At 47.0% G+C, this 24,685-nt stretch overlaps 1 protein-coding gene across 1 annotated transcript in view; it reads right to left on the reverse strand.

Annotated features, from left to right (window-relative positions):
• SPAG8 (sperm associated antigen 8) overlaps window positions 1-24,685 on the reverse strand; it is a 130,222-nt gene that overhangs the window by 82,656 nt on the left and 22,881 nt on the right. Inside the window, exons 2-3 of the mRNA XM_029583274.1 lie at window positions 17,066-17,154; window positions 16,337-16,514 (exon numbers count right to left, since the gene is read on the reverse strand). Of these exons, the coding sequence (XP_029439134.1) occupies window positions 16,337-16,514; window positions 17,066-17,116 (229 nt within the window). The 5' untranslated portion in view covers window positions 17,117-17,154. The remainder of the gene's footprint in view (window positions 1-16,336; window positions 16,515-17,065; window positions 17,155-24,685) is intronic.

Raw genomic sequence — 24,685 nt, forward strand, 5'->3', positions numbered from 1 at the left:
ATACAGATACCGACTCCACCTCACAAGATGAGGTGGATCCGCCCGACGAGCCCCTGACGGGGGTCGATGGTGCGACGGGGGACAATTCTGCCCAGTCGGGGCCGGGCAAACCTTCGCAAGCCGGTGATGGGGACGACCCGAAGGTGGTACGTCTTTTCCGAAGGGACGAGCTGTCCCCGCTTATTCCGGCAATTCTCAACGAGTTAGGGGTTGAAGCCCCACCGACAGTTTCTCGCCCCGGAGCAACTATGGACCCAGTCCTGCTGGGACTCACTGGTCCAGCAGTAGCCTTCCCATTCCATTTCTCGGCATCGGACATTTTGTTTCGGGAGTGGGACACTCCTGAGCTGGGACTGAAGGTAACCAAAGCTATGGATAAGCTCTACCCCCTGCCGGAGGACGCACTGGAACTTCTTCGGCTTCCAAAGGTGGATTCTGCGGTGTCAGCGGTAACGAAACGTTCCACGATTCCAGTCACTGGGGCCACGGCCCTTAGAGACATACAGGACAGGAAGCTGGAGGTGCAGCTCAAGAAGATCTTCGAGGTCTCAGCATTGGGAGTCCGAGCTGCTATCTGTAGCAACTATGCCATGCGGGCTAGTTTGTGCTGGGCCCAAGTTCTACAGGCGAATGCAGGTCTTTCCCCTGAAGAGGCCACGCAGGCGGATCGCCTAGAGGCTGCCATTGCTTATGGTGCGGATGCTCTTTATGATCTACTACGTACTTCCGCTAGATCCATGGTTTCTGCTGTCTCGGCGCGCCGCTTGCTTTGGCTTTGCAATTGGGCGGCGGATGGATCCTCCAAAGCTCACCTTGGAGCTCTGCCTTTCAAGGGAAAGTTATTGTTCGGAAAAGAGTTGGATGATCTGATGCTTTCTCTTGGTGAGAACAGGGCTTTTAAACTCCCAGAAGACAGGTCCAGAGCCCGGTCCTCTTATTCGGCCAGATCCCGGTTCCGAGGCAACAAGAAATCTCGTCCACAGAGGTCCTCGGGTCAGTCTTATCGCTCGACTTCTTCCCGGGCTTCTTCATGGCCACAGTCCTTTCGGGGGAAACGTTACGGCAGACAAGGAGGCACCCCGTCCAGCACGGGGCCCAAAGCCTCTCAATGAGATACGGCGGGTCCATTCCTTACGGCAGCCGCTGGCCTCCGTTCCAAACGTAGGGGCGAGGCTGACCTTGTTTTTCGAGGAATGGGCCAAAATAACTTCCGATCAGTGGGTCCTCAACATCATAAGACACGGTTACGCGTTAGATTTTGCACGGACTCCAGCAGACAAGTTCCTGATGTCGCCCTGCAAGTGCCCAAAAAAAGACGACGGCAGTGCTAAGCACCCTCCGGCGCCTGGAAGATTTAGGAGCAATCGTCCCCGTTCCTCCCAATCAACAAGGCACGGGTCGTTATTCCATTTACTTCATCGTGCCGAAGAAGGATGGCACGTCCCGCCCGATTTTGGACCTCAAAGGAGTAAACAAGTGTCTGCGTATTCCACACTTCAAGATGGAAACGATTCGGTCAGTGATTGCCTCGGTTCGTCCAGGCAAATTCATGGCCTCCTTAGACCTCACGGAGGCGTACCTCCACATCGGAATTCAGCCGTCTTTCCAGAGATTTCTCAGATTTTGCATCTTGGGCAGACACTACCAATTTCGGGCTCTTCCCTTCGGCCTCGCCACGGCTCCGCGAACATTTACAAAGGTGATGGTAGTGGTGGCGGCTCACCTTCGACGAGAGGGGTTCCTGGTGCACCCCTACTTGGACGATTGGCTAATTCGAGCCAAGTCCGAAACCTGTTGCCGTCAGGCGGTAGCCAGAGTCCTCCAATTGTTGCAGACCTTAGGTTGGGTTGTCAATCTCAACAAGAGTCAGCTTGTTCCTACCCAGTCCTTGGAATACCTGGGAGCTCTTTTCGACACGAAGCAGGGCAAGGTTTTTCTGTCCGCGGATCGTGCACGCAAGCTTCAGTGTCAAGTGCGTCGATTATTAAGTCTTCAGCTGCCGCTGGTTTGCGATTATCTGACGGTTCTGGGATCTATGGCGTCCACACTGGCGTTGGTTCCTTGGGCTTTTGCTCATCTGCGACCATTACAATTTGCGTTGCTCTCCCGATGGAAGCCGGTATCAGAAGAGTTCCACCTCCCACTTCCACTCACGACTCAGGCGTGGGAGAGTCTTCACTGGTGGCTCGATCCGGGCCATCTCTCTTGCGGAGTGTCTCTGTTGGTCCCCGACTGGACAGTGGTGACGACGGATGCCAGTCTCTCCGGTTGGGGAGCGGTCTGCCTAGACAAGTCTGTACAGGGCCGATGGTCCTCCGTCCAGTCGCAGTGGTCCATCAACCGTCTGGAAACCAGAGCGGTGCGCCTGGCTCTGCAAGCCTTCCTCCCGTTGGTCCAAGGGAAGGCGGTCCGTGTGTTGTCGGACAATGCAACAACAGTATCATACATCAATTGCCAAGGGGGGACAAGAAGTCCACTTGTGGCGGAAGAGGCAAAGCTTCTGATGAGCTGGGCAGAGCGCCATCTCAACTCCATAGCAGCGTCTCACATAGCCGGGGTCGACAATGTTCAGGCGGACTTCCTCAGTCGACACCACCTCGACCCCGGAGAATGATAGCTGACGGAAGATGCCTTTCATCTCATTTGCGATCGGTGGGGGCTGCCCCACATGGACCTGATGGCCACGTGGCACAACGCGAAGGCTCCTCGGTTTTACAGTCGACGTCGGGAGCGAGGAGCCGAGGGCGTCGATGCGCTGGTTCTTCCTTGGCCAACCAACGTGTTGTTGTACGTATTCCCTCCGTGGCCAATGATAGGCAAGATCTTAAGGCGCATAGAGTTGCACCCGTCCAACGTGATCATGGTAGCGCCGGAGTGGCCACGGCGCCCTTGGTTTGCGGATCTCGTTCAGCTGTCGGTGGATGCTCCCCTTCGGCTACAGGGGTTTCCGGGGCTCCTTCGTCAGGGCCCCGTTTGTTTGGAGGATGCGGATCACTTCTGTCTCGCGGCATGGCTTTTGAGAGGCAACGTCTAAAGAAAAAAAGGCTATTCAGATGCGGTGGTAGCCACGTTACTGCGGTCCAGAAAGCAGTCTACGTCCTTGGCTTATGTACGTGTCTGGGTAGTTTTTGAGGAGTGGTGTGTCAGCCGAGGGCTAGATCCCATTTCCGCTTCCGTCTCTGATATTCTGGCTTTTCTTCAGGCCGGCCTAGCCAAAGGGCTTTCATGTAGTACCCTTCGTGTACAGGTGGCGGCGATTGGTTGTTTGCGGGGTAAGGTTCGCGGTTCCTCTCTGGCCCTGCATCCCGATGTCTCTCGTTTTCTTCGGGGGGGCTAAACATCTTCGTCCACCACTACATCATCCATGTTCCTCCTGGAATCTTAATTGGGTCCTTTCTTCTTTGTCTACGGCTCCGTTCGAACCCTTAAAACGGTCTACTCTTAAGGATCTTACTTTAAAGACCGTTTTCCTGGTTGCGATTACCTCGGCTCGGAGAGTCTCGGAATTACAGGCTTTGTCTTGTCGGGAGCCATTCCTGCGGATTTCAGATACGGGAGTTTCCCTGCGGACGGTTCCGTCTTTTTTGCCAAAAGTGGTGTCACCGTTTCATTTGAACCAGTCTATTGAGCTTCCCGCTTTCGCAGGTGCTGAATATTCGGACCCGCAATGGAAAGAATTGCGGAAGTTGGATGTGCGGAGGGTTCTCCTCCGTTATCTAGAAGTCACTAACCCTTTCCGGGTGTCGGATCATCTCTTTGTTCTATTCTCGGGCCCAAAGAAAGGGGGCCCGCCTTCCAGGACGACAATCGCACGGTGGCTTAAAGAGGCCATCGGCTCAGCGTACGTGTTACGAGGGAAGCCTATCCCGAACGGTCTCAGGGCTCATTCGACAAGAGCTCATGCTGCGTCTTGGGCGGAATCTTCTCAGGTTTCGCCTCAAGAGATTTGTAGGGCAGCTACCTGGAAGTCCTTACATACCTTCATTAGACACTATCGGTTGGATGTTCAGGCTGCAAATTCTGGGGGTTTTGGAGAGAGGGTACTCCGAGCGGGACTCTCTGCTTCCCACCCTCGGTAATTTAGCTCTGGTACATCCCAGGTGTCCTGGACTGATCCTGGTACGTACAGGGAAAGGAAAATTAGTTTCTTACCTGATAATTTTCGTTCCTGTAGTACCAAGGATCAGTCCAGGATCCCGCCCGTACTGTTCTGAAGAAACGGAGAGTCCGCTCATTTCTTTGTTAACTATTCCGGTTATTGCTTCGTTCCCTCGTTTTGGGGTTCTGTTCCGGTTGGGGGTCCTTGAATGGCTCCCTGTTAAGGTTAGTTATTTAGTTTGGTTGTTCTATTTTTTGTCTACTTTGACATTACGTATGACTGAGGGGCTGTGACTGGCACAGGAGCATATGTAGCTCCGCCCACAAGTTTTAATCTGTCTCCATCTACTGGTGCGGGGTCACAACCCAGGTGTCCTGGACTGATCCTTGGTACTACAGGAACGAAAATTATCAGGTAAGAAACTAATTTTCCTTTCTGTTTGTTCTGCCCTTAATTGTGGGCTAATTGAAGACTTATTTGTCTATTTCTTTTTTCTTTCACTTTAAATGTATTGCTGCAATAATGTACTTTTATTCCTTATCTCAAGTTTATGCTTGTGTAATATTTTGAAATTAATAAATATAAAATTAAAAAAGAAAAGAAAAGAAAGTTGTTTCAGCAGTAAGTACTTCTGACTGAATTGCTAATTCTGTGTATTCCATTGCAAAGCTGTGGCAAGGCTGGAAGAGTGTGAGAGAGTGTGTGCGTGTGTGTTGGGGGGATGGGGGAAAAGGAACTTTTGTTTGAGCCTGGGACCTTGCATGCCCTAGCATCCCATTGCAAAGGTATGGTAAGGCTGGCAGACACACTGGCAATGTTCATCAAACATGTACTTGTGGGGTGGTGCATTTTGTGCAACTGTGCTAATCTTTTTCTCTTTGTTTTATTCAGTCAAGAATAGCAAGGAAGAGAACTTTCACTATGGAGGAAGTTATTGCACAAGTGACATGCAATGACATCAAGGTCTCATGCAGCTCTGAAAATGAAATACATAAGTTTACTGCCTTTCTTAACAACAAATCAAATTGCTATACAATGAAATAATAAAAGCACAAATAAAATACAAAGCAACAAAAATAATAAAACACTGAACAAAAGCAAAAAAGAAAGGTAAATCAAAACAATAATAGCAGATAGATAAAAGGAAAATTGTTTCTTTCCTGCTAATTTTCATTCCTGGAATATCACAGATCAGTCCAGACAAATGAGTTTATGCATCCCTACCAGCAGATGGAGGTAGAGAGCAAAATTTTGAGGCACTGCTACATAACTGAGAGTGCCACCTGCAGTCCCTCAGTATTGACCTATACCCAAGCCAAGATGACTAACCCCAACCTCCAGTATCTCTTCCTCTAAAAAAGCAAACTCCCAACCAAACTGACCGCAGAACTAGGAGCAAGAAAAAGAATTTTGAGTCTCAAACAAGTGAGAACTACATACAATATTATTCTGCAGTACACAACTTAAGACTGCATCACCAGGAGTGTCCAGAATCAGGAGAGGTCTTTTGAAAAGCATTATAATGGGCTGGGATTCTAGACTGATCTGTGGTATTCCAGGAATGAAAATTAACAGGTAAGAACCAACTTTCCTTTTCTGATCATACCCCAGATTAGACCAGACAAGTGGGATGTACCCAAGCTCCTCTAACCTGGGTGGGATCCCGAAAGACCTGCACGCAGTACACTCTTACCAAAGGAGCCCTCCTCTGGGGCCCTGACATCCAAACAGATATGCCTGGTTAAAGTGTGCAAAGAGGGCCAAGTTGCCACCCAACAAACTTCCTGCGGCAACATTAACTGACACTCTGCCCAGGAGGCTGCCTGTGCCCTAGTAGAATGCGCACACAATACCTCAGGGATCAACTGACCTTTACTAACATAAGCCGAAACTATTGCCTCTTTCAACCAATGAGCAATCGTACTTTTAGCCACTTTGCAACCCTTCTTTGGTTCACTGAATAACACAAAAAGATGGTCCAAGCACCGAAATCCATTGGTCACCTTGAGATATCTGAGGAGAACCTGACACACATCCGAAAGATAAATAAAGCATGGGGAGAATTGGGCATCAGGTGAGAAAACCCCAGCATCTCCACCGTCTGGCTAAGATGAAAAGTCAACACTACCTTGAGCAAAAAAGAAGGAACCACCCTCACTGAGACCCCCTCATCAGAAATTTGCATAAAAAGCTCTCTGCATGACAAGGCTTGGAGCTCAGAAATCCGTCTCACCAAGCAAATCACCACCAGGAACACCACCTTTAAGATAAGATCCTTCAAAGTAGCCCTTCGTAAAGGTTCGAAGGGAGGACCACACAATACTCACAGGACCAAGTTAAGATTCCAGGATGGACAACGTCTACAGACTGGAGGACACAAATGCTTCTCTCCTTTCAGAAAACGCACCTTTTGACAAGCCCTCCTGCAAAAAGGCCAAGACATGGGCACCGTTCGTTTGCAAAGAATCAGGGTCATGGACCCCACACCAGGACTGAAACACTCTCCAGACAGTGATATATTCCAAAGAAGTGGAGGATTTTCTAGCCTGAAGAAAAATAGAAATCACCAGCTCGGAATATCCTTTCAAGTGGAAACGTCACCTCTCAAAGGCCAAGCCGCTAGACAGAAGTGATCTGCTTGCTCCGACAAGATGGGTCCCTGACGTAGCACTCCTCCCAGGTGGCTTAACTGAATGGACCCTTCTACCGCTAGCTGAACCAGATCTGCAAACCACAGATAGCACAGCCACTCTGGCACTGGATCACTCATTCCTGATGCCACTCAATGCAACGCAACACCTGACCTACAAGCGGCCACGGAGGAAAGATATATAGCAGGAGCCTTTCTGTCCATGGCTGAACTAGGGAGTCAATCTCTGAGGAGCCAAACTCCTGTCGGTGGCTGTAAAACTTGGTCACCTTGGCATTCTTCCTTGTTGCCATGAGATCAAACTGGGGTTCGCCCCACCTGCGCCAAATGAGCACAAAGGCCTCTGCTGACAGCTCCCATTCTCATGGGTCCAGCTGTTGTCTGCTGAGATAATCCACCTGTACATTGTCCACCCCTGCCACAAGAGGCTGCAAGTGCTTCTAGCTGAAGTTCTGCCCAGGCAAAGAGTTCACGAACATCCTGAGCCCCAAGCGACTCTTCATTCCACCCTGTCAATTGATATAGGCCACTGTCATCGCATTGACTGAGAACACACATACCGCCCATCCCTGAATCCGAGGAAGAAAGATCAACAGTGCCCTCTGGACCGCCCTTGTTTCCAGTCGGTTGACTGACCTGGACGCTTCCATCGAAGACCACTGGGGCTGTAGATCCTTGAGATATTGCTCCCCAACCACTCAGACTGGCATCTGTGGTTACTACCACCCAGTCTGGAACCTCCAAATCCACTCCCTTCTCTAAATTGGACTGCGACAGTCACCATGAGAGACTGGACCTGGATTCTTCCTGGAGCGGTAATGGCAGCTGAAACTCCTCAGACATTGGATTCCAACGGGACAGAAGTGCCTTCTGAAATGGACACATGTGTGCAAACATCAATGGCACCAAATCCAGCACAGAAACCATGGTCCCAGACCTTGGGGACCGACAGGTCCCTCAGCCGAACCACTTGCGACTGCAACTTGAGCACTCTTTCCAAGGTAAGAAACACCTTGCCTAACTGGGTATCAAATTGTGCTCCCAGATAATCCAAGGGCTGGGATGGTTCCAGATGGCTCATCGCTCGGTTTATCACCCAGCCCAGGGACTCCAGGTGCTCCATCACTCGTCAAATGGAATACAGACACTCCACCTCCGACTTCGCCCGAATGAGTTAATAGTCCAGGTACGGATGCACCAGTATCCCTTCTCTTCTGAGGGCTGCCACCACTACCACCATCACCTCTGTGATCGTTCTCGGAGCAGTAGCTAGCCCGAAGGGAAGGACTCAAAACTGAAAATGCTCCCCTAGCACCGTGAAGCTTGGAAACTTCTAATGGTCTGCTCTGATGGGAATGTCGAGATATGCCTCCGTAAGATCCAAGGAGGCCAGAAACTCCCCTTTGCGCACCACTGCAATCACCATTCATAACGTTTCCATCTGAAAAGGTGGTACCTGCGATGCCACATTGACCCTTTGCAGATCCAGAATGGGCCAAAACGAGCCCTCCTTCTTGGGAACCATTAAGAACACGGAATACCTTCCCTGACCGTGTTCCTCTTGCAGCACTGGAAGGATGGTTTCCAATCATTGCAGCTGCAGCAGAGTGTCCCACACCACTGCCCACTTACCAGGCATAGCGCAATGGGACGCCACAAAGGCATCTTTGAGGAGACGAGAAAATTCTAAAGCGTAGCCTTCCCTTACTTCCAACACCCACTGGTCTGTAGTGATTCTGGTCCATCCTCGTAAAACTGGGATAATCTTCCTCCAACCACCACCAGGGAGGAGTGGACCAGCCTGCCTTCACTGGACGGGCTTTGCACCTCTGGAACTCTCTCTGGCTAGTCTATGGGTCCTTCGAAAGGACTGCTGCCTTCCTGAACCCTGCTTCTGCGTAGAGCCTGAAGAATATCTGCTGGAGAGAAATCTCATTTCATGGAATCAAGTGCAAGGTGGGAAGGTCTTATCTTCAGGCAATCTATTCCCTTTACATTCTGCCAAATGCTTCATCAGCTTCTCTAGATCCTCCCCAAACAATAACCTTCCTTTGATGGGAAGATTACAAAGCTGCACCTTCGGCCACACATCTGCGAACCAATTACATAGCCACAGAAGACTTTGTGCAGCAACCAAGGACACCGTATTCCTAGCCAAAGTGCAAAGCATATCATAGAGGTCATCGGCCACATAAGCCACCCCTATTTCCAACTGAGCATCCTGGCCAGTCTCCACAGAGGTTTCCGCTACCTTCACCTGCGCGTTCTGCACCCAGCACAAACAGGCCCTCTGCATTAGACTAGCGCAGACTGCAGCCCTAAGGCTCAGAGCCGAGACTTCAAACAGCCTCTTCAACAGGATCTCCAGCTTCCAGTCCTGGGCATCCTTCAAGGCCGCCGACCCTACCACAGGAATCGTTTTGTGACTGCTGACACCGCCGCATCCACTTTGGCAGTTTCCACAGCTCTAACGTGTCCTCCAGCAGGGGAGACAACCTGGGCATAGCCCTGGCCACCTTCAAACCAGCTTCTGGGAAATCCCATTTCTGGTCAATAAGCTTCTTTACCTGTTGTGGCAAAGGGAATGCCCTCAGAGGTCCACACAGTCTCTCCACACAGTTTACTCCTTCATTGTCAGAATCCTCCTGCACAACCTTAATCCCCAGCTCCTCCAGAACCTGAGGGATTTCACAATTCCTCCTTACAGAATAACCTGCCAGAGGGACCTCATCTGCATCTGGGTCCCCCAGCGAATTAATCACCGGATCCAAGCCCTGACCAGAGCCCTGGTCCACCTGTGGGTCCTGCGGATTGTCGCCCTGCGGATCAGCACCATCGGAACCTTCAGAGGAAAGATCTGACCCTCGCGATTGATCTAGACCCAACAGACACAAAATGCCCCCCATCCTGGGAGGCGCCTCAGCCCGAGTCTTCTTACCCTTGCCTCAGATAGTCTGAAAAGCTGGGTTCTTTGCTGCCAGCTCCTGCTTGGCAAGATAGGCCTCATGCATTAATAAAACAAAAATCTGCGGAAAATCCTCAGTGGTCTCCCTGCTCCATGGGCGCCGGGTCCTCCCCTGCATCCTCTGGCACATCTCCCCCTCCCTCCAGGCCCCTGATGCATAGTAGAAAGTGGGGGAGGAGAGTCCCTGCCTTCCCATCCATGTCAGGGCTCCTGCCATGAGGAGTTAAAATGGCCACCATCTCTTTCACCCCCCCCCACCCCCCATGGGGCCTCCTGCATAGGACACATGTGCAGTGTCTGCCCCCTGATCCTTTTGCTAAGGCTCCCTCGCCTCCAGAGACATAGACAGGCCAGAGAAGGGCTGCATTGAGGCAAGAGTGCCTCCCCCCGCTTGCCTGATTTGCTTTCCCGTGCTCAGCAGGAGATGGCATTACACACGACACGGCTAAAAATAACCCTGAACAGGAGAAAATAAAGCCACCACCACTGCCACCACTGTCCCAGCTTTGAGTGCACTGTTTCCTCCTCACCCCGTCGCTAAGCTGACACACACCTCAGGTGCTCCGACGGAGAAAAAATAAAAAAAAAAAAAGCTCAGAAGCTGTGCGGCCTGTTTAAGTTAAGCTCTTAAAGAAACAGCCTGCTGAGTCACACTGAACAGTAAAAGCAAATGAAAATACTACTTTCCTGTTTCTGGAAGATCCAGGACACTACAGCTGGTCAGCCTGCGTTAGAGGACCTCATGGAGAGCGAGGGAACCAAGACCCCTGGCTTTCCTTACCCTGGAATCAAGGATCAAGTCTGGCCAGGGATTTCCAACTCCCCTGCTCAACCAGAGGGATGGCCAACGAAGGAACCTAACACTCTGGGAGCTCCATCTTCAGTCTTCTATCTTCTCTCTAATCCTAAACGAATCTTATTTTACTTAAACCAACAGACTACAGGTTTGTACCTCTACCATCTGCTGGAGACAGAGAAATACTGAGGGACTGCAGGTGGCACTCTCGGAAATGTAGCAGTGTCTCAAAGTTTTGTTCTCTGCCTCCATCTGCTGGTAGGGATGCATAAATCCACTAAGTCTGGACTGATCTGGGGTATGAACAGGAAGATTATTTTCCTAAGAAAGAATATCTCTCCTTTGAATGATGAAAAGGATTTGCCAAAGCCTCAGGAGAACCATCTCCTTGCTGTCAGACATGCATGAGGCTCATTCATAAAACAGCCACAGGTAAATTCACAAATTATGAACCGACTTATCTGAATAATGAATTTACTTGAGACCCTCATAAAATGAGCATGTAATGTCTCATTTATTGACAGTTACACGTTACTATGTAAACCACCCAGATGAAATACTGATCAAATATATTAATCATAGGTCCGTGACTTTTCATGAGAGTATCTCTTTAAAACAAATCACTAAACACAGCCCCTGAAGAAATATCGAAACACATATCGGTTTGGTGTTTTCTATCTCCAGATTCCTATTATATCAGGAGACACAGATAAGAGCTTCTTTAACAAAATTTTTTCAGAGACTCTTTTTATTCGTATAAAAATGTGTTAAAAAAATCTAAGAGACCTATGATTAAAACATAGTTGAAGTAGAAAGAGCCACAAGAAGGGCAGCACATATAATGGAATAGTCCCTTTCAACTATAGCTTTTGGAAGACAGATTTTTAAATTGATTTTAAAAGGGATTCTATTTGGTATAACATTGGTATTTCCTTCCCTGAAGAAGCCATGTTTATGGCAAAGCATACTGGATCCTGATATCGGGAAATGTATTGTATGGGTACTGGGGTGTTTATTGAGGGATTTAAAGTTTATGGAAATTGGGGAGTTTATTGTTGGGTTGATATTAGTGAGTTTTGTGTATTTTAGATGATGAGAGATGAGTGGGTTGCATGCGTGTGATACATGAGAGTTGGTATGAATAATATACATTTTCATAAACTGGTATATATAATTTGGGACTGTTACGGTATAATGTACATTGCAAGAAGCACATGTAATTTATTAAAATATTAAATTGTTTGTAATATTGTGGTTTAATGAATGTTAATTACATATAGATTCCTTTATTGGATGTAATATATATGAATGTTGGAATATATATCTGCATTAGCATAGTTGATATGTTTGAATATAGCCAGTTAGGTTTAAAGTAATCTGACTACAAGTAGCTGAATAATTTTATGCATAATTGGTTATATTAAAAAATATAGCTGGTTAAGTGGCTACACAGTTATAAAAAAAAAAAAGGGAAGCTCCATGTGAAAACAACCCGCCACCCAAACAAAGTGAGAAAAACAGCCCTGCGGGCATCACAGTCTGAACAACCAAAATCATAAATTCTTCCCTCAAAGAGGGCATACTTTCTACAGATCTAAAAAAAGCCACTACAAAAAAAGTCAAATGTGGAACCAGACAAACCGGAAAAAACTTCACTGTATCAAATATCCCTTTACTTGGGAAATGTATAGAACAGTTAGCATCTGCTAGACTGAATGACTGACTAGCAGAGAAAACCTGGCTGGACATCTGTTAATCCAGATTCAGAAAAGAATGGACTAGAAACAGTCTTAGTCGCTCTGCTAGGTGATCTCCTGGGATATCACAATAGAAGTCAAGCAGCAGGCTTGGTGCTATTATACTGTATTTCTCTAAAGTGTTTGATAGAGTAGATCTTAATATCCTGCTATCTTATCAGAGGATGGTCTAAGCAGGGTCCTAACATGGTGCAACTCTTTCCTATCAGATAGGCAACAAACTATACATTTCACAGATAACACGTCAGCAAACTGGATACTAGACTGTGGGGTCCCCCAAGGCTCCATACAGACATCAATGCTCTTCAACATATACCTCAAATACTGGTATAACCGATCTACACTTTTGCCATATAACCCAATGGATAGTGGTAAATGGAGTTCTAGCCAAGGGGGATGTTACTGGTGGTATGTTTGAGGAATCAGTCCTTGGGCCAGTTTTTCCAACATTTTTGTAAGTGACACTGTGGAAGGACTGTCAGGAAAAGTTTGTCTTTTTGCTGATACCAAAATCTGCAACAAGGTAGACAGCCAGTAAGATGTGGAAAACATGAGGAGGGATCTAGCAAAGCTCGAGGAAAGGTCTAGGGTATGGCAGCTAAACTTTAATGCTAAAAAATATAGAGTTATGCATTTAAACTACAAAACCCAATAGAGAGGTACAGTATTGGAGGTGAAATTCTTCTAAGGATGAAGTAAGAGCAGGATCTGAGAGTGATTGTATTTAAGGTGGCCAAACAGGTGAATAAAGTGACAGCAAAAGCCAGAAAGATGCTTGGCTGCACAGGGAGAGGAATGGTCAGCAGAAAAAGAGGGGTGAAAATGCCCCTGGTCTTAAAGAACTTCTCTTTGTAGAGCATTCAGCACTAGTTTCTTATTTTCTTACAGATATCCTAGAGGTAATCTATTGCTTTGCTTGGCGACACACTGGTGTGTCGCGACACACCGGTTGAGAAGCGCTGGTCTAGAGCAAGGAGCCCGGAAGGACTCTAGATATCAGGAACCACGGAATACAGATGCCTCCTGCAGGTCAATGATGCTTGTAGACAAGGGCATGGAGTTCTCTGCTGCAATGGAAGTTGAGAACCTGGGTGCAGGCGCCTCCTGCAGGTCATAGAAAAAAACATCGCCAAGATGTTCGCCAGACATCTTGGCGAACTGGAAAAGACAAGGACGAGAAAACCAGAAGCTTAGGCCGCTGTGGAAGCAATTAACCCTGGGTGAAGGCACCTCCAGATGCTTCCCGAAGAGTTGTTGGCAGTCAAGCAGATGCATGTGCCTCCTGCAGGTTATAGGAAAAACAAAATCCCAAAGAATGGCTGGTGCCTCCAGCAGGTCGAGGGATTCACAAAAATTCCACTGAAAAAAAAAACCAAACAGAAATCTTGGCTTAAAAATTCTGGAAGTTCAAAACATGGGCCCAACACAGGAAAACGCTCACCGAGCACATGGCCTTCGCAACCTGTTACGAGCACGTGAGAGCGGTCGCTTGTTCGGGACAGAGTGTGTGCCCTTGGACCACAGCACGAGCCCAGAGGAGAACCCAGGGCATGAGCCGTGGCAGGCGAGGCGTATCAGAGCACGGGCGGACAGGCTGAAAACTCGGAGCACTCTGACCTCTGCCAAACCTAAAACCCAGCAACGCAATGTTGGTCTCTGGGGTAGCCCTCCAGCCACTCAATAGTTCTTTCAGACCTGCCACCTAGGAACGGCAGGTGCTACAGGATGGACAGAGGTTGAGGACAGATGATGACTCTGGAACTAGGACGTAACATAAGCACTTGGAGCCTTGGATGAGACATGGAAACTTGGAGACTCAGGCAGGTACTGCCCCTCAGCGCGCCCTACACAGACCCCCATGGGCTGGTCGTGGACCACGCTGACCCGCTGCGCACCCTACACAACCTGAAAGGCCAGTCACAGACCACAAGGAAAGCGGGACGAGCACAAGACTGAAGCTCAGGAAAAAACAGGAATCCAGATGGCACTTGAAGAAGGATCCAACCAGAACAGGGCTCCAATGACTGGCAACAGGACACAGGATCAGATACGGATTTAGGATAAACTCACAGAATGGTCATCTGGAGACTGGATCCAGCAGGAAGAGACAAGACTGGAACTCCCCGATCCAGGGACTGGAGAATCTGAAACATCTGAAGACAGGAACTAAAGAGACTGGAACATCCGAAGACAGGAACTAAAGAGACTGGAGCATCCGAAGACAGGAACATCTGAAGACAGGAACCGAAGGGACTGGAACATCCGAAGATAGGAACCAAAGGCACTGGAACATCCAAGACAGGAACCGAAGGGACTGGAGCATCCGAAGAAAGGAACCGAAGAGAACTGGAACATCAGGACAAAGGACAGATGGGATGCAAGATCCGTCAAGAGACCAGGAACATAGGACGAAGACAAGGGAGCTCCCACAAAGAACAAAGAACCTTGAAGGAGAGAAGATGGAACTCGGAGCCTCCTGGATGGAAGAATAGGAATGGAGCATCCAGGAGCAGACAGCTCCTAGCTAAGGCAATGAGGATATGGTGAAGAGCCCTTTTATAGGGCTAGAGAGCAGAGTGATGTCATCAAACAGAGCTGTGGGGCTTTTCCCGCCACGGGCCCTTTAAATATAGGAGAGGTACGGCCGTGCACCTAAGGAGAAGCCAGGACTGGGACAGAGTAGGAGCAGCGATGTTGGCAGCCTCCAGGCTGCAGAGAGAAGATGGTGGCGGCATCCGGGCCATAAGGGAAGGACAAGCGGCAGCAGCCTACCACATGACAAGGAAGGAACATCAGTGGCTCCCTGCCGCAAGGGACAGCATAGGTGGCTGCTCTCCACGCTGCAGAGGAAGCGAGGATGTCGGCAGCCTCCTATCCGCGAGGGACAAGCATGGTATCGGCTGCACTCCAGCCGCATGGGAAAGGCAGCAGCAGCAGCGGCCTCTGAGCCGTACGGGAGCGGAGGATAAAAGCGGCTCCCTGCCGTGGCAAGCAGGACGCCCTTGGCCTCGGCTGGTGGGAGGTGAGAGGCTGCTCGCAGTTGCACCCGGGAGCAGCCTCATAACACTAAGAGCCCCTTTCTCCTTTTTTTCCTCTCGCTGCTGTATTACTTATTTATTTTTTTATAAAGCAAAAAAAAAATGCCCCGGGAGCTGAGGAGAACACTGCTGACAGCTTCCCCGGCCGGTCTTAAAAGACCGGGTCCCTCCTGCACCTCTCCTTACCTCAGCACTGAAGACTGTCAGTCAGCCGCAGTGAAAACAGCTCTTTTTTTTTTTTTTAAATTAAACTTTACCAAGACACAGAGAAAAGCTGTTGCAGGAGACAAGGGAGCAGCTGTAGCAGAGACGGTGGTGACAAGGGAGAAGCTGTTGCAGGAGACAAGCAGAGCAGCTGTAGCAGAGACGCGCCCTACGCGCCTGAGTCTCCAAGTTTCGTCAGACACCGAACTGTGGCGGGCGAAACCCTGACAGGAATATCCAATTTCCCGGACGCCCGGCTTCTACTGAGGGATGGCCCATGAAGGCACCTAACACCTCAGGAAGCGACCGTAAACCAAAAAATTAAATTCAAACTACATAAATAAAAAATATAACTGAAGACTGCAGGAGTGCATCTATACCACCCGCTGGAGTCAGAGAAATACTGAGGGACTGCAGGTGCACTCTGGTTATGTAGCAGTGCCCAAAGGTCTAATTGTTCTCTGACTCCACCTGCTGGTAGGGATACACAACCCACTTCTCTGGACTGATCTGGGTATGTTCAGGAAAAATTTTTTTTACCTGAGCTCAGCCTTCTCTGGCTAGAGCAGAAACGGTTTCCAATACAGGGGGAGAGGGCTAAAGCTTTTACTGCCGAGCCTCTCTCGGAAACAGGTCCCGGCTATGGGGAGAGAGGGCTAAAGCCTTCACCACTGAGCCTCTATTGGTTTGCAACCGCTATTGGAATTTCAGATAGCCTTTCAGATAGGTGGTTATTTGCTCATTTAGGAGTGCTGCTAAAAATGTGCACTATGCTTATAGCTCACTATCATCATGGAATCTGCTAACAGCAGTTAGCTCAGATTTACCTTTCTGGCGAGTGACATCACACACAGGCCTGCGAAAGGAATCATGTGTGGTTGTGAGGTCAGCCATCTTGGACAGCAGCTCCACAGTAATGAGGCCGGGGTGTCCATTACGATGAAAGAATCCTTCACTTACACACCCAGCAGAGGGAGGGGGACTGTCCAGTGCAGCAGTTGCTCTCTATAAAGATAGAACACAAAGAATCTTATCATGACACCCCTAGGTGAGATACAGCCCTTTTTGTGAGATTCTATAAAGCAGTGGCATGTCTGTACCAGAGGATATTACAGCAGCATGATCTTTCTCACAGCAGTGTCCTGTAAGTACCAGACAGGCCTCCAAAAGGAAGCTTCTACAAAGGAGTGACCTGTCAGTACCAGATGATACTCCAATAGCAAGAGCTTCTTCACAGCCATGCCCTGTTGTGTCAGATGGGCCGGCAGTGGTGCAAACTTCCTCACAGCAGTGCCAGATATGATGATGGCAATGTGAGTTTCCTCACAGCAGTGCTCTATCAATGCCAGACAGGACTCCAGCAGTGTAAACGTCCTCATTGTCTGTGCCAGAGGGGATTTCAGCAGCATGAATTTCCTCACAGAGGTGCAGATAGCTCACACTACTGTCAGCCCTGTAACTACCAAACAAGATGGGAGCAGCTGTAGTGCAGAAAAAGAAACAGAATCTATACAAGGAATGCAGGTGTGAGGTGAGACTTGGATAAAGGACATTACCTCCTCTACCCAGTTGTCTAATAGACACTTGCTCCGATCACCGGCCTCCATCCTCCTCGCTGGCAGTGCTATTGCACAGTGGTTCAACACTGAAAAGCAAGAGGAGGGAGATTATCATGAAAAAAAAATAGAGCAAAACATCTAGGAATATAAAAAAATGGCAATCCAAAAGACTACAGCACAGACCCATTGAATTCTGCAGGAACTGACCTTCAAAATGCTACCAGAGTCTAAGCATCAATTACTTTTCAGCTCTCCACCAGCTTCAAAGACTCATTACTCAAAAAGACTCTCATGGCCAGCTCAGACTCAAGAGACACCACCACATCCAGCTTGGAGACCCATGCCACCTGAGAGACATGCCACTAAGCAGCTAAAAAACCCGTGCCATCTCAGTTAGAGACACCTGGATAACCAGCTCAGGAACCGATGTCCATCACTCAGCGTCACCTCCATAGCCAGCTGAGAGACCCATGACACCTCAGTCTGAGACACCCCCACAACCAGCTCAGAGATCCATGCCACCTCAGAGACACCATCACGACCATCTGAGAGACCCAATCCACCTCAGTCAGAGGCACCACCACTATGGATCCCAGCTCAGAGACACCCCTATAACCAAGAGGCTCATGCCACCTCAGTCCAACAGCCCTACAACCAGTTAAGAAACCCATGCCACTTCACTCAGAGACTTCACCGCATCCAGCTCACTCCCTCAGAGATACCCTCAAAACCAGCTGAGAGAACCCAAGCCATCACTCAGAAACCCATGTTTCATCATTCCGCAATCCCCCATAATCAGCTGAGACCCAAGCTCCCTCAGAGACACCACCACATCCAGCTCAGAAAAACCTCTACAAGCAGCTAAGAAATCATATCCTATCAAAGATACTCTCATATTCACTCAGAAGCCCACACTCTATTTCGCAAACATAGCCCCATACTCAGATTAAATACCTGAGGGCCCTCACACAAAAATACTCCCGTGTTTGGCTCAGATACAAAATCACCATTTTTATTTATTTGTCGGTTTTTATATACAGTCATTCGGTGTAGCCATCACAACGGTTTAACAAATTCTAGTACAAATAAAACAGTGCGTAATAAAAGTAAAATACAATAACATTCATGATAAAAATAGGATACAATTACATATTAAAAGAAAATAAATATTAAGAACATATAAAGGAATAAAGTCTTAAGATGTTAGAGCAGGGTGGGTAAGGAGGTGCGAGGATTATTACGAATCTTGGTATGCCTTGGTAAAAAGCCAGGTTTTTAGCTCCTTCTTAATTGTTTTTAGACTAGATTATAGTCGTAATTCGGTGGGAAATGCATTCCATAATTTTGGACTGGCAAGTGAGATTGCATGTTCGCAAACTAACGCAAGTTGTGCAGGGCGTACTGAAGAAATTGTTGGCTGACCGTAAGTTTCGTTGAGGAACGTGAAGTTTAATTACTGCATTTAGCCAAGCTGTCTGTTCTTCATATATAATTTTATGTAAGATGGTAAGTATCTTGTATTCAATTGGAAGCCAAACAGAGAATATGAGGGCAGATATGGACCACTAGGCCCATCCAGTCTTTCCAGTTTACTTCCTGGTGCATATCAGATACCCAGTTGACATCTGGGGGTAGATATTCAAATCGCATTCAGCTCTATTTAGCCGGATACTTATGCAGCTAAGTAGTGGCCACTGAATATGTGCCTACGCGCAGCGGCTGCTGCTTAGCCATATAAGTCCCTTATACGGCTAAAAGTTACACTCATAAAACGTGGGCATGTACTGAGTGGATTGGGGGAGAAGCAAGTTAGCCATATAACTTACATGCCTATCTACTGATATTTGGAGTTAGCTGGATAAGTTTATGTCAAAGTTTAGACTCCCCATTTATTTATTTAAAATTTTTCTAGACTGCCAATTACCATTTCTTGGCAGTTTACAATACATAAAACCCATAAAGCAGGTCTAAACTTAGCCGAGTAGACTTATGCAGCGAACTGTGCACCTATACGTGTATATTTAGTGGCTTTGCCATGCTGCTGATTATACATCGTAACGTAGATGGATTATTTCTAACCAGCTAATTTGCTTACACGGGCAGCTGTGAATATCTACCCTGGTTTTTCCTTCACTTCATTTTAACTAAAGAACATCTGTGCTTATTCCAGGCTTCTTTAAATTCTATTACTGATTTTTGCCTCTACCACCTTCTCCGAGTCGGTGATATGCATCCACCACCCTTTCCATGAAGAAATATTTTCTAATGTTGCTCCTTAGCCAGCCCCCCTGGAGCCTCGTACAAGTGACCATTTGTTCTAGTTGGGGTCAGCAGCCCTTAGCACACATGGTACACAGTGACATGCAAAGCCCTCCCAGCTAGCACATGTCTACCTCCTGAATGTCAGCACAGTCAGTAGATTCAAAACTCAGTCAGTTCTTCTACCCCTGTGGCAGGCTGTTGATGGGAACCCCTCCACCATAACCTCCCATGGCACAACATTACTAACAGCCTTTCTTGTGTAGTCAGCCCAGTCATAGCAGGTCGGACTGGCTAACTACAAGCTGTTTGAGATTTCCTCCCTTTGATAATTGCCTGCTTTTTTTTCTTTGAAAATTGCTTTGCTGCTTAAATGAATCAGTTGGGAGAAGGATAATTACATCAGCACATCTGGAGGGGTTTACCACTTTGAAAACAGACTGGGTTGAAACAGTCTCAGTCATCGCAGGACTGACTTGCTAACTATAAGCTGAGTTTATTTTCTTGCTTCCATTATTGCTTTGCAGATATTTTCCTTCTCATTATTACCTTTAGGCTATTTGTTTTATTTGGACATAGCTTCCTTCAATATTTGTTTCTATTCTTTTCAGTTTTGTTAGTGAATTTAGTTGGAGGAAAGTTAATTGTATCAGCATACCAATCAGATTGGTATGCTTTTCTTATGTAGACTTCCACAATCATTAGATCTCTTTGAAATCTTGCTCAATTAAGTAATAATCTTAAAGGATTTATGGAATTCTTTACAAAAAAAACCAGCTAATCTGCATACTAATTAAAAAATATTTGACACTATGGGATTTATTCAATGTAATAACGGTGGAACTCAGGTCCTTGGATAGACCTTCTGGAAGTGAGGAAATGACTAGGCTACTTCAGAACAAAGGAAGAAGCATTGAGAAAAAGCTGGAAGGCTAGGAGCATAAATGCTCAGAGTTTAGTCAATAAAATGTTAGATCTGCAAGCCTTAAAGACAGACCTAGATATTGTTGCTATAATAGAGACAAGGCTCAATGAGCCCTACTAACATAGTAACAGCAGCAGATAAAGACCAAATGGTCCATCCGGTTTTGCAATTAAGGATAGTAACTGCCCCTCCAGGCAGGTTACCCCCATGCCTTCTGTTAAGGGTAGTAACTGCCACTCCGTGCAGGTTACCCCCATGCCTTCTGTTAAGGGCAGTAACTGCCGCTCCATGCAGGTCACCCCCATGCCTTCTGTTAAGGGTAGTAACTGCCGCTCCGTGCAGGTTACCCTCATGCCTTCTGTTAAGGGCAGTAACTGCCGCTCCATGCAGGTCACCCCCATGCCTTCTGTTAAGGGTAGTAACTGCCACTCCGTGCAGGTTACCCTCATGCCTTTTGTTAAGGGCAGTAACTGCCGCTCCATGCAGGTCACCCCCATGCCTTCTGTTAAGGGTAGTAACTGCTGCTCCATGCAGGTCACCCCCATGCCTTCTGTTAAGGGTAGTAACTGCCGCTTCGTGCAGGTTACCCTCATGCCTTCTGTTAAGGGCAGTAACTGCCGCTCCATGCAGGTCACCCCCATGCCTTCTGTTAAGGGTAGTAACTGCCGCTTCGTGCAGGTTACCCTCATGCCTTCTGTTAAGGGTAGTAACTGATGCTCCATGCAGATAATCCCATGCACCCCTTTCATCATTTCTATCATCTAGCATCTACGGACCCGGAGTTTTATACCATGCCCTTTTGAATTCATTTAAGGGTAGATTCTTAAATCCGCTCGTGGACGACAATGTGTGCGTGGTTCCCGGTGTGCGCTTATGAGTGTCCATGTACACGTGGTTCCCGGCGCTCGCTCATGGATGCGCCAATTTTATAACATGCACGCGTCAACGCGCACATACTATAACATCCACTACCCATGTGCACATATATGCTTGATTTTATATCGGTGGGAGCAAGAGTGCACGAGTGCCAACTCGCATGTGCAAGGGGGGAAAGTTTAGTATATGCACGCGGAGACACAATAGGGCCATTCTCCAGTTCCCTCTCAGTCCACTCCAACTGGGAGGGAACTTCCTAAACACCCTACCTACTCTGCCTGCCTTTTCTCCTATCCTCCCCAACCGCTAAACCCCTCTAACCTTTTTTTTCTGTTCTGCAACTTACCTGCTCTCCAGAGCAGTAGTAAGTTGCGCATGTCCGGCGTTCCCGCCCCTTTTTCTTCTAGCTGGTCTTCAGCACGTACCAAGAGATACGTGTGTGGCCGTGGGCCTTTAAAAATGCCCATAGCTCGTATGTGGCCTGGCCACGTGCATATCTCTCGGTTTTCACACGTGCCAGCTTTTAAAAATCGGGCCTTTACTGTTTTCACCTTACCACCTCTTCCAGGAGAGCATTCCAATTATCCACTACCCTCTCTGTGAAGAAATATTTCCTGATGTTCATTTTGAATCGTCCCCCCTGGAGTTTCATTTCATTCTACAGTTTCCTTTCCAATAGAAAAAAAGAGTAACAAAGTAACATAGTAACTACAGAAGAAAAGGACCAAAATGGTCCATCCAGTCTGCCCAGCAAGATCAGGACATATAGGAATGGTAGAAAATGTGAGAAACTCTTTATGTAAAAAAATAATCTGAAAGCAACTGAAATGCAACGGGTACTGGGAAAGGAGGAGATATCTGGGATGTCTTGGAAAGGGGAAAATATCGCTTCCATCTATGCTGGATTGGTCTAGACTCATGCGGAAGAACTAGACAGCTGGAATGAAGGGTGAAGTGTTGGGTTGGAGATTTTAACCTGCCAGATGTGAATTGGAGCATCCCCTCAAAAGAATCAGAGTCAATTTAAAGGCGTCCAGGATCTCTATATTTCTATAATTAAGTATAGAGATCCTGGACGCCTTTTGAAATGCCTGTATACCAATGACAAAAGTCTAAAAAGATGGGAGAATTATAACGTATAGCACTGAATAAAGAGGTAAAATTAATTGGCATCTCATAGACCTGTGGAAGGAGGATAATCAATGGGGCAGTGCTATACCAGGGTCAAATTATATCGCAAAGATAGGGTGGATCAACTTGGTGGAAGGGTGACGCTTTATGTTAGGGATGGCATAGAGTCCAATAGGATAAAGATCCTGCAGGAGACTAAATGCACAGTAGAATCCTTATGAGTGGAAATTCCATGTGTGATGGGGAGGAGAGTAACAGTGGAGTTATACTATGCCCACCTGGCCAAAATGAATAGAGAGACAATAAAATACTAACAGAGGGGCGTTTGACAAAGTCTGTCATGAGAGGTTTCTAAGAAAACTAAAAAGTCATGGGATAGGAGGCGATGTCCTTTTATGGATTGCAAACTGGTTAAAAGACAGGAAACGGAGAGTAGGATTAAATGGTCAGTTTTCACAGTGGAAAAAGAAGCAGTGGAGTGCCTTAGGGATCTGTACTTAGACCAGTCCTTTCTAATATATTTATAAATGATCAGGAAAGAGGTACGACGAGTGATGTGATGAAATTTGCAGATCACACAAAATTATTCAGAGTATCTAAATCACAACAGATTGTGATAAATTGCAGGAGAATCCTGCAAGGCTAGAAGACTGGGCATCCAAATGGCAGATGAAATTTAATGTGAAGAAATGCAAGATGATGCATATAGGAAAAAATAACCCATGCTGTAGCTCCACAATGTTAGGGTCCATTTTAGAAGTTACCACCCAGGAAAAAGATCTAGGCATCATAGTTGATATTATAATGAAAACGTCAGCTCAGTGTGCTGCGGTGGTCAAAAAAGCAAACAGAATTTTAGGAATGATTAGGAAGTAAATGGCAAATAAAATAGAGGATTCATAATGCCTTTGTATCGCTCACTAGTTAGACCGCATCTTCAATACTGTGTGCAATTCTGGTTGCCACATCTCAAAAAATATATAGTTGCACTGGAGAAAGTACAGAGAAAGGCAACCAAAATGATAAAGGGGATAGAACAGCTCCCCTGTGAGGAAAGACTAAAGAGGTTAAGGCTATTCAGCTTGGAGAAGAGATGGCTGAGGGAGGATATGTTAGAGGTCTACAAAATCATGAAAGGATTTGAATAGGTATGTGAAATGGTTATTTACCCTTTCAGATAAATCAAGGACTAGGGTGCACTCCATGAAGTTAGCAAGTAGAAGCAAGTTTGCTACCATAAACAGTGTTTTCCATAGATAGCAGGATGATTTAGCCATGCTATCTGGGCGTCCCAAGCTAAGGGTTGTTTTGTGTGAAAAAACACAGTTAAGTTGATTTTACTTGCATTCCCTTTCTGTGTTCCTTTTTTTTTTTGCAAACTTTCCCTTTCGTGGACAGCCCTTAAGTTCTTGCTCCATGAGTTGAAACAGCAGTGGAGTGTAAATGAGTTGAGACAGCAGTGGAGTGTAAATGTATGAATTGATGACCATGCTGCAATCTACAAATGTCCTAAATTGGAACATTATCTGGTATGCTACTGAAGCAGCCGTTGCTCTTTCTTGATGCGCCTTAATGGCATCAGGTGGCTTGTTTGAATGTGACGTATAGCAGAACTATATATATTGAGTTATCCAATTCGACAATGTTATTTCATTTATTAACATTTTTTATATGCTGCGTTCTTCAATGGGGGTAGGTCAAAGCGGTTTCCAAAAACACATATACAATAATGAAATACTAAAAAGTAGTCGTTAAAACATAAAAGCAATAAACAACTCATATAACATAGCCAAACAGAAAAAAGAAGCTGCAACTTGCATCAGTGGGGATAGAGAGGGTTAAAAAAAAGACATTGGTTGCTTAAAAGCCAGTGCATATAAAAAGGTCTTCAATTTTTTCTTAAATTCTTTGGGGTTCGACAGAAGCCTTAGTGAGTTTGGTAAAGAGTTGCAGAGTGTGGAGCCTGCGACGTTTAGCTACCGGAAGGCCTGGTGCATTTGGGTTGAATGATACGAACAACTGAGATGATCGGGAATCTGACTGTGTCCTTTTCTTGTAGTAGGCCAACACTCTCTTACAGTTCAATGTGTGTAATAATCTTTCCCTTTCATTGTGATGTGGTTTAGGGAAGAATGTTGGTAGTTCTATCGATTGATTCAAGTGGAACTGCGAAACCACCTTCGGGAGGAAAGAAGGGTGAGTTCGAAGAACGGCCTTGTGATAATAAAAACTGTAGGTATGGACTATAATGGACTAAGGCTTGAAGTTCGCTGACCCTGCGTGCTGAGGTTACTGCTATGAGGAAGACAACCTTCCATGTGAGGTGCTTTATGTGGGCTGAGTTCATAGGTTCAAATGGCGATAGCATAAGTTGTTCCAAGATGAGGTTGAGGTTCCACGGTACTGGTGGCTTGGAGATAGGTGGT

This window comes from Rhinatrema bivittatum, chromosome 1, assembly GCF_901001135.1.
Source record: "Rhinatrema bivittatum chromosome 1, aRhiBiv1.1, whole genome shotgun sequence".
In the NCBI taxonomy this organism is placed as follows: domain Eukaryota; kingdom Metazoa; phylum Chordata; class Amphibia; order Gymnophiona; family Rhinatrematidae; genus Rhinatrema; species Rhinatrema bivittatum.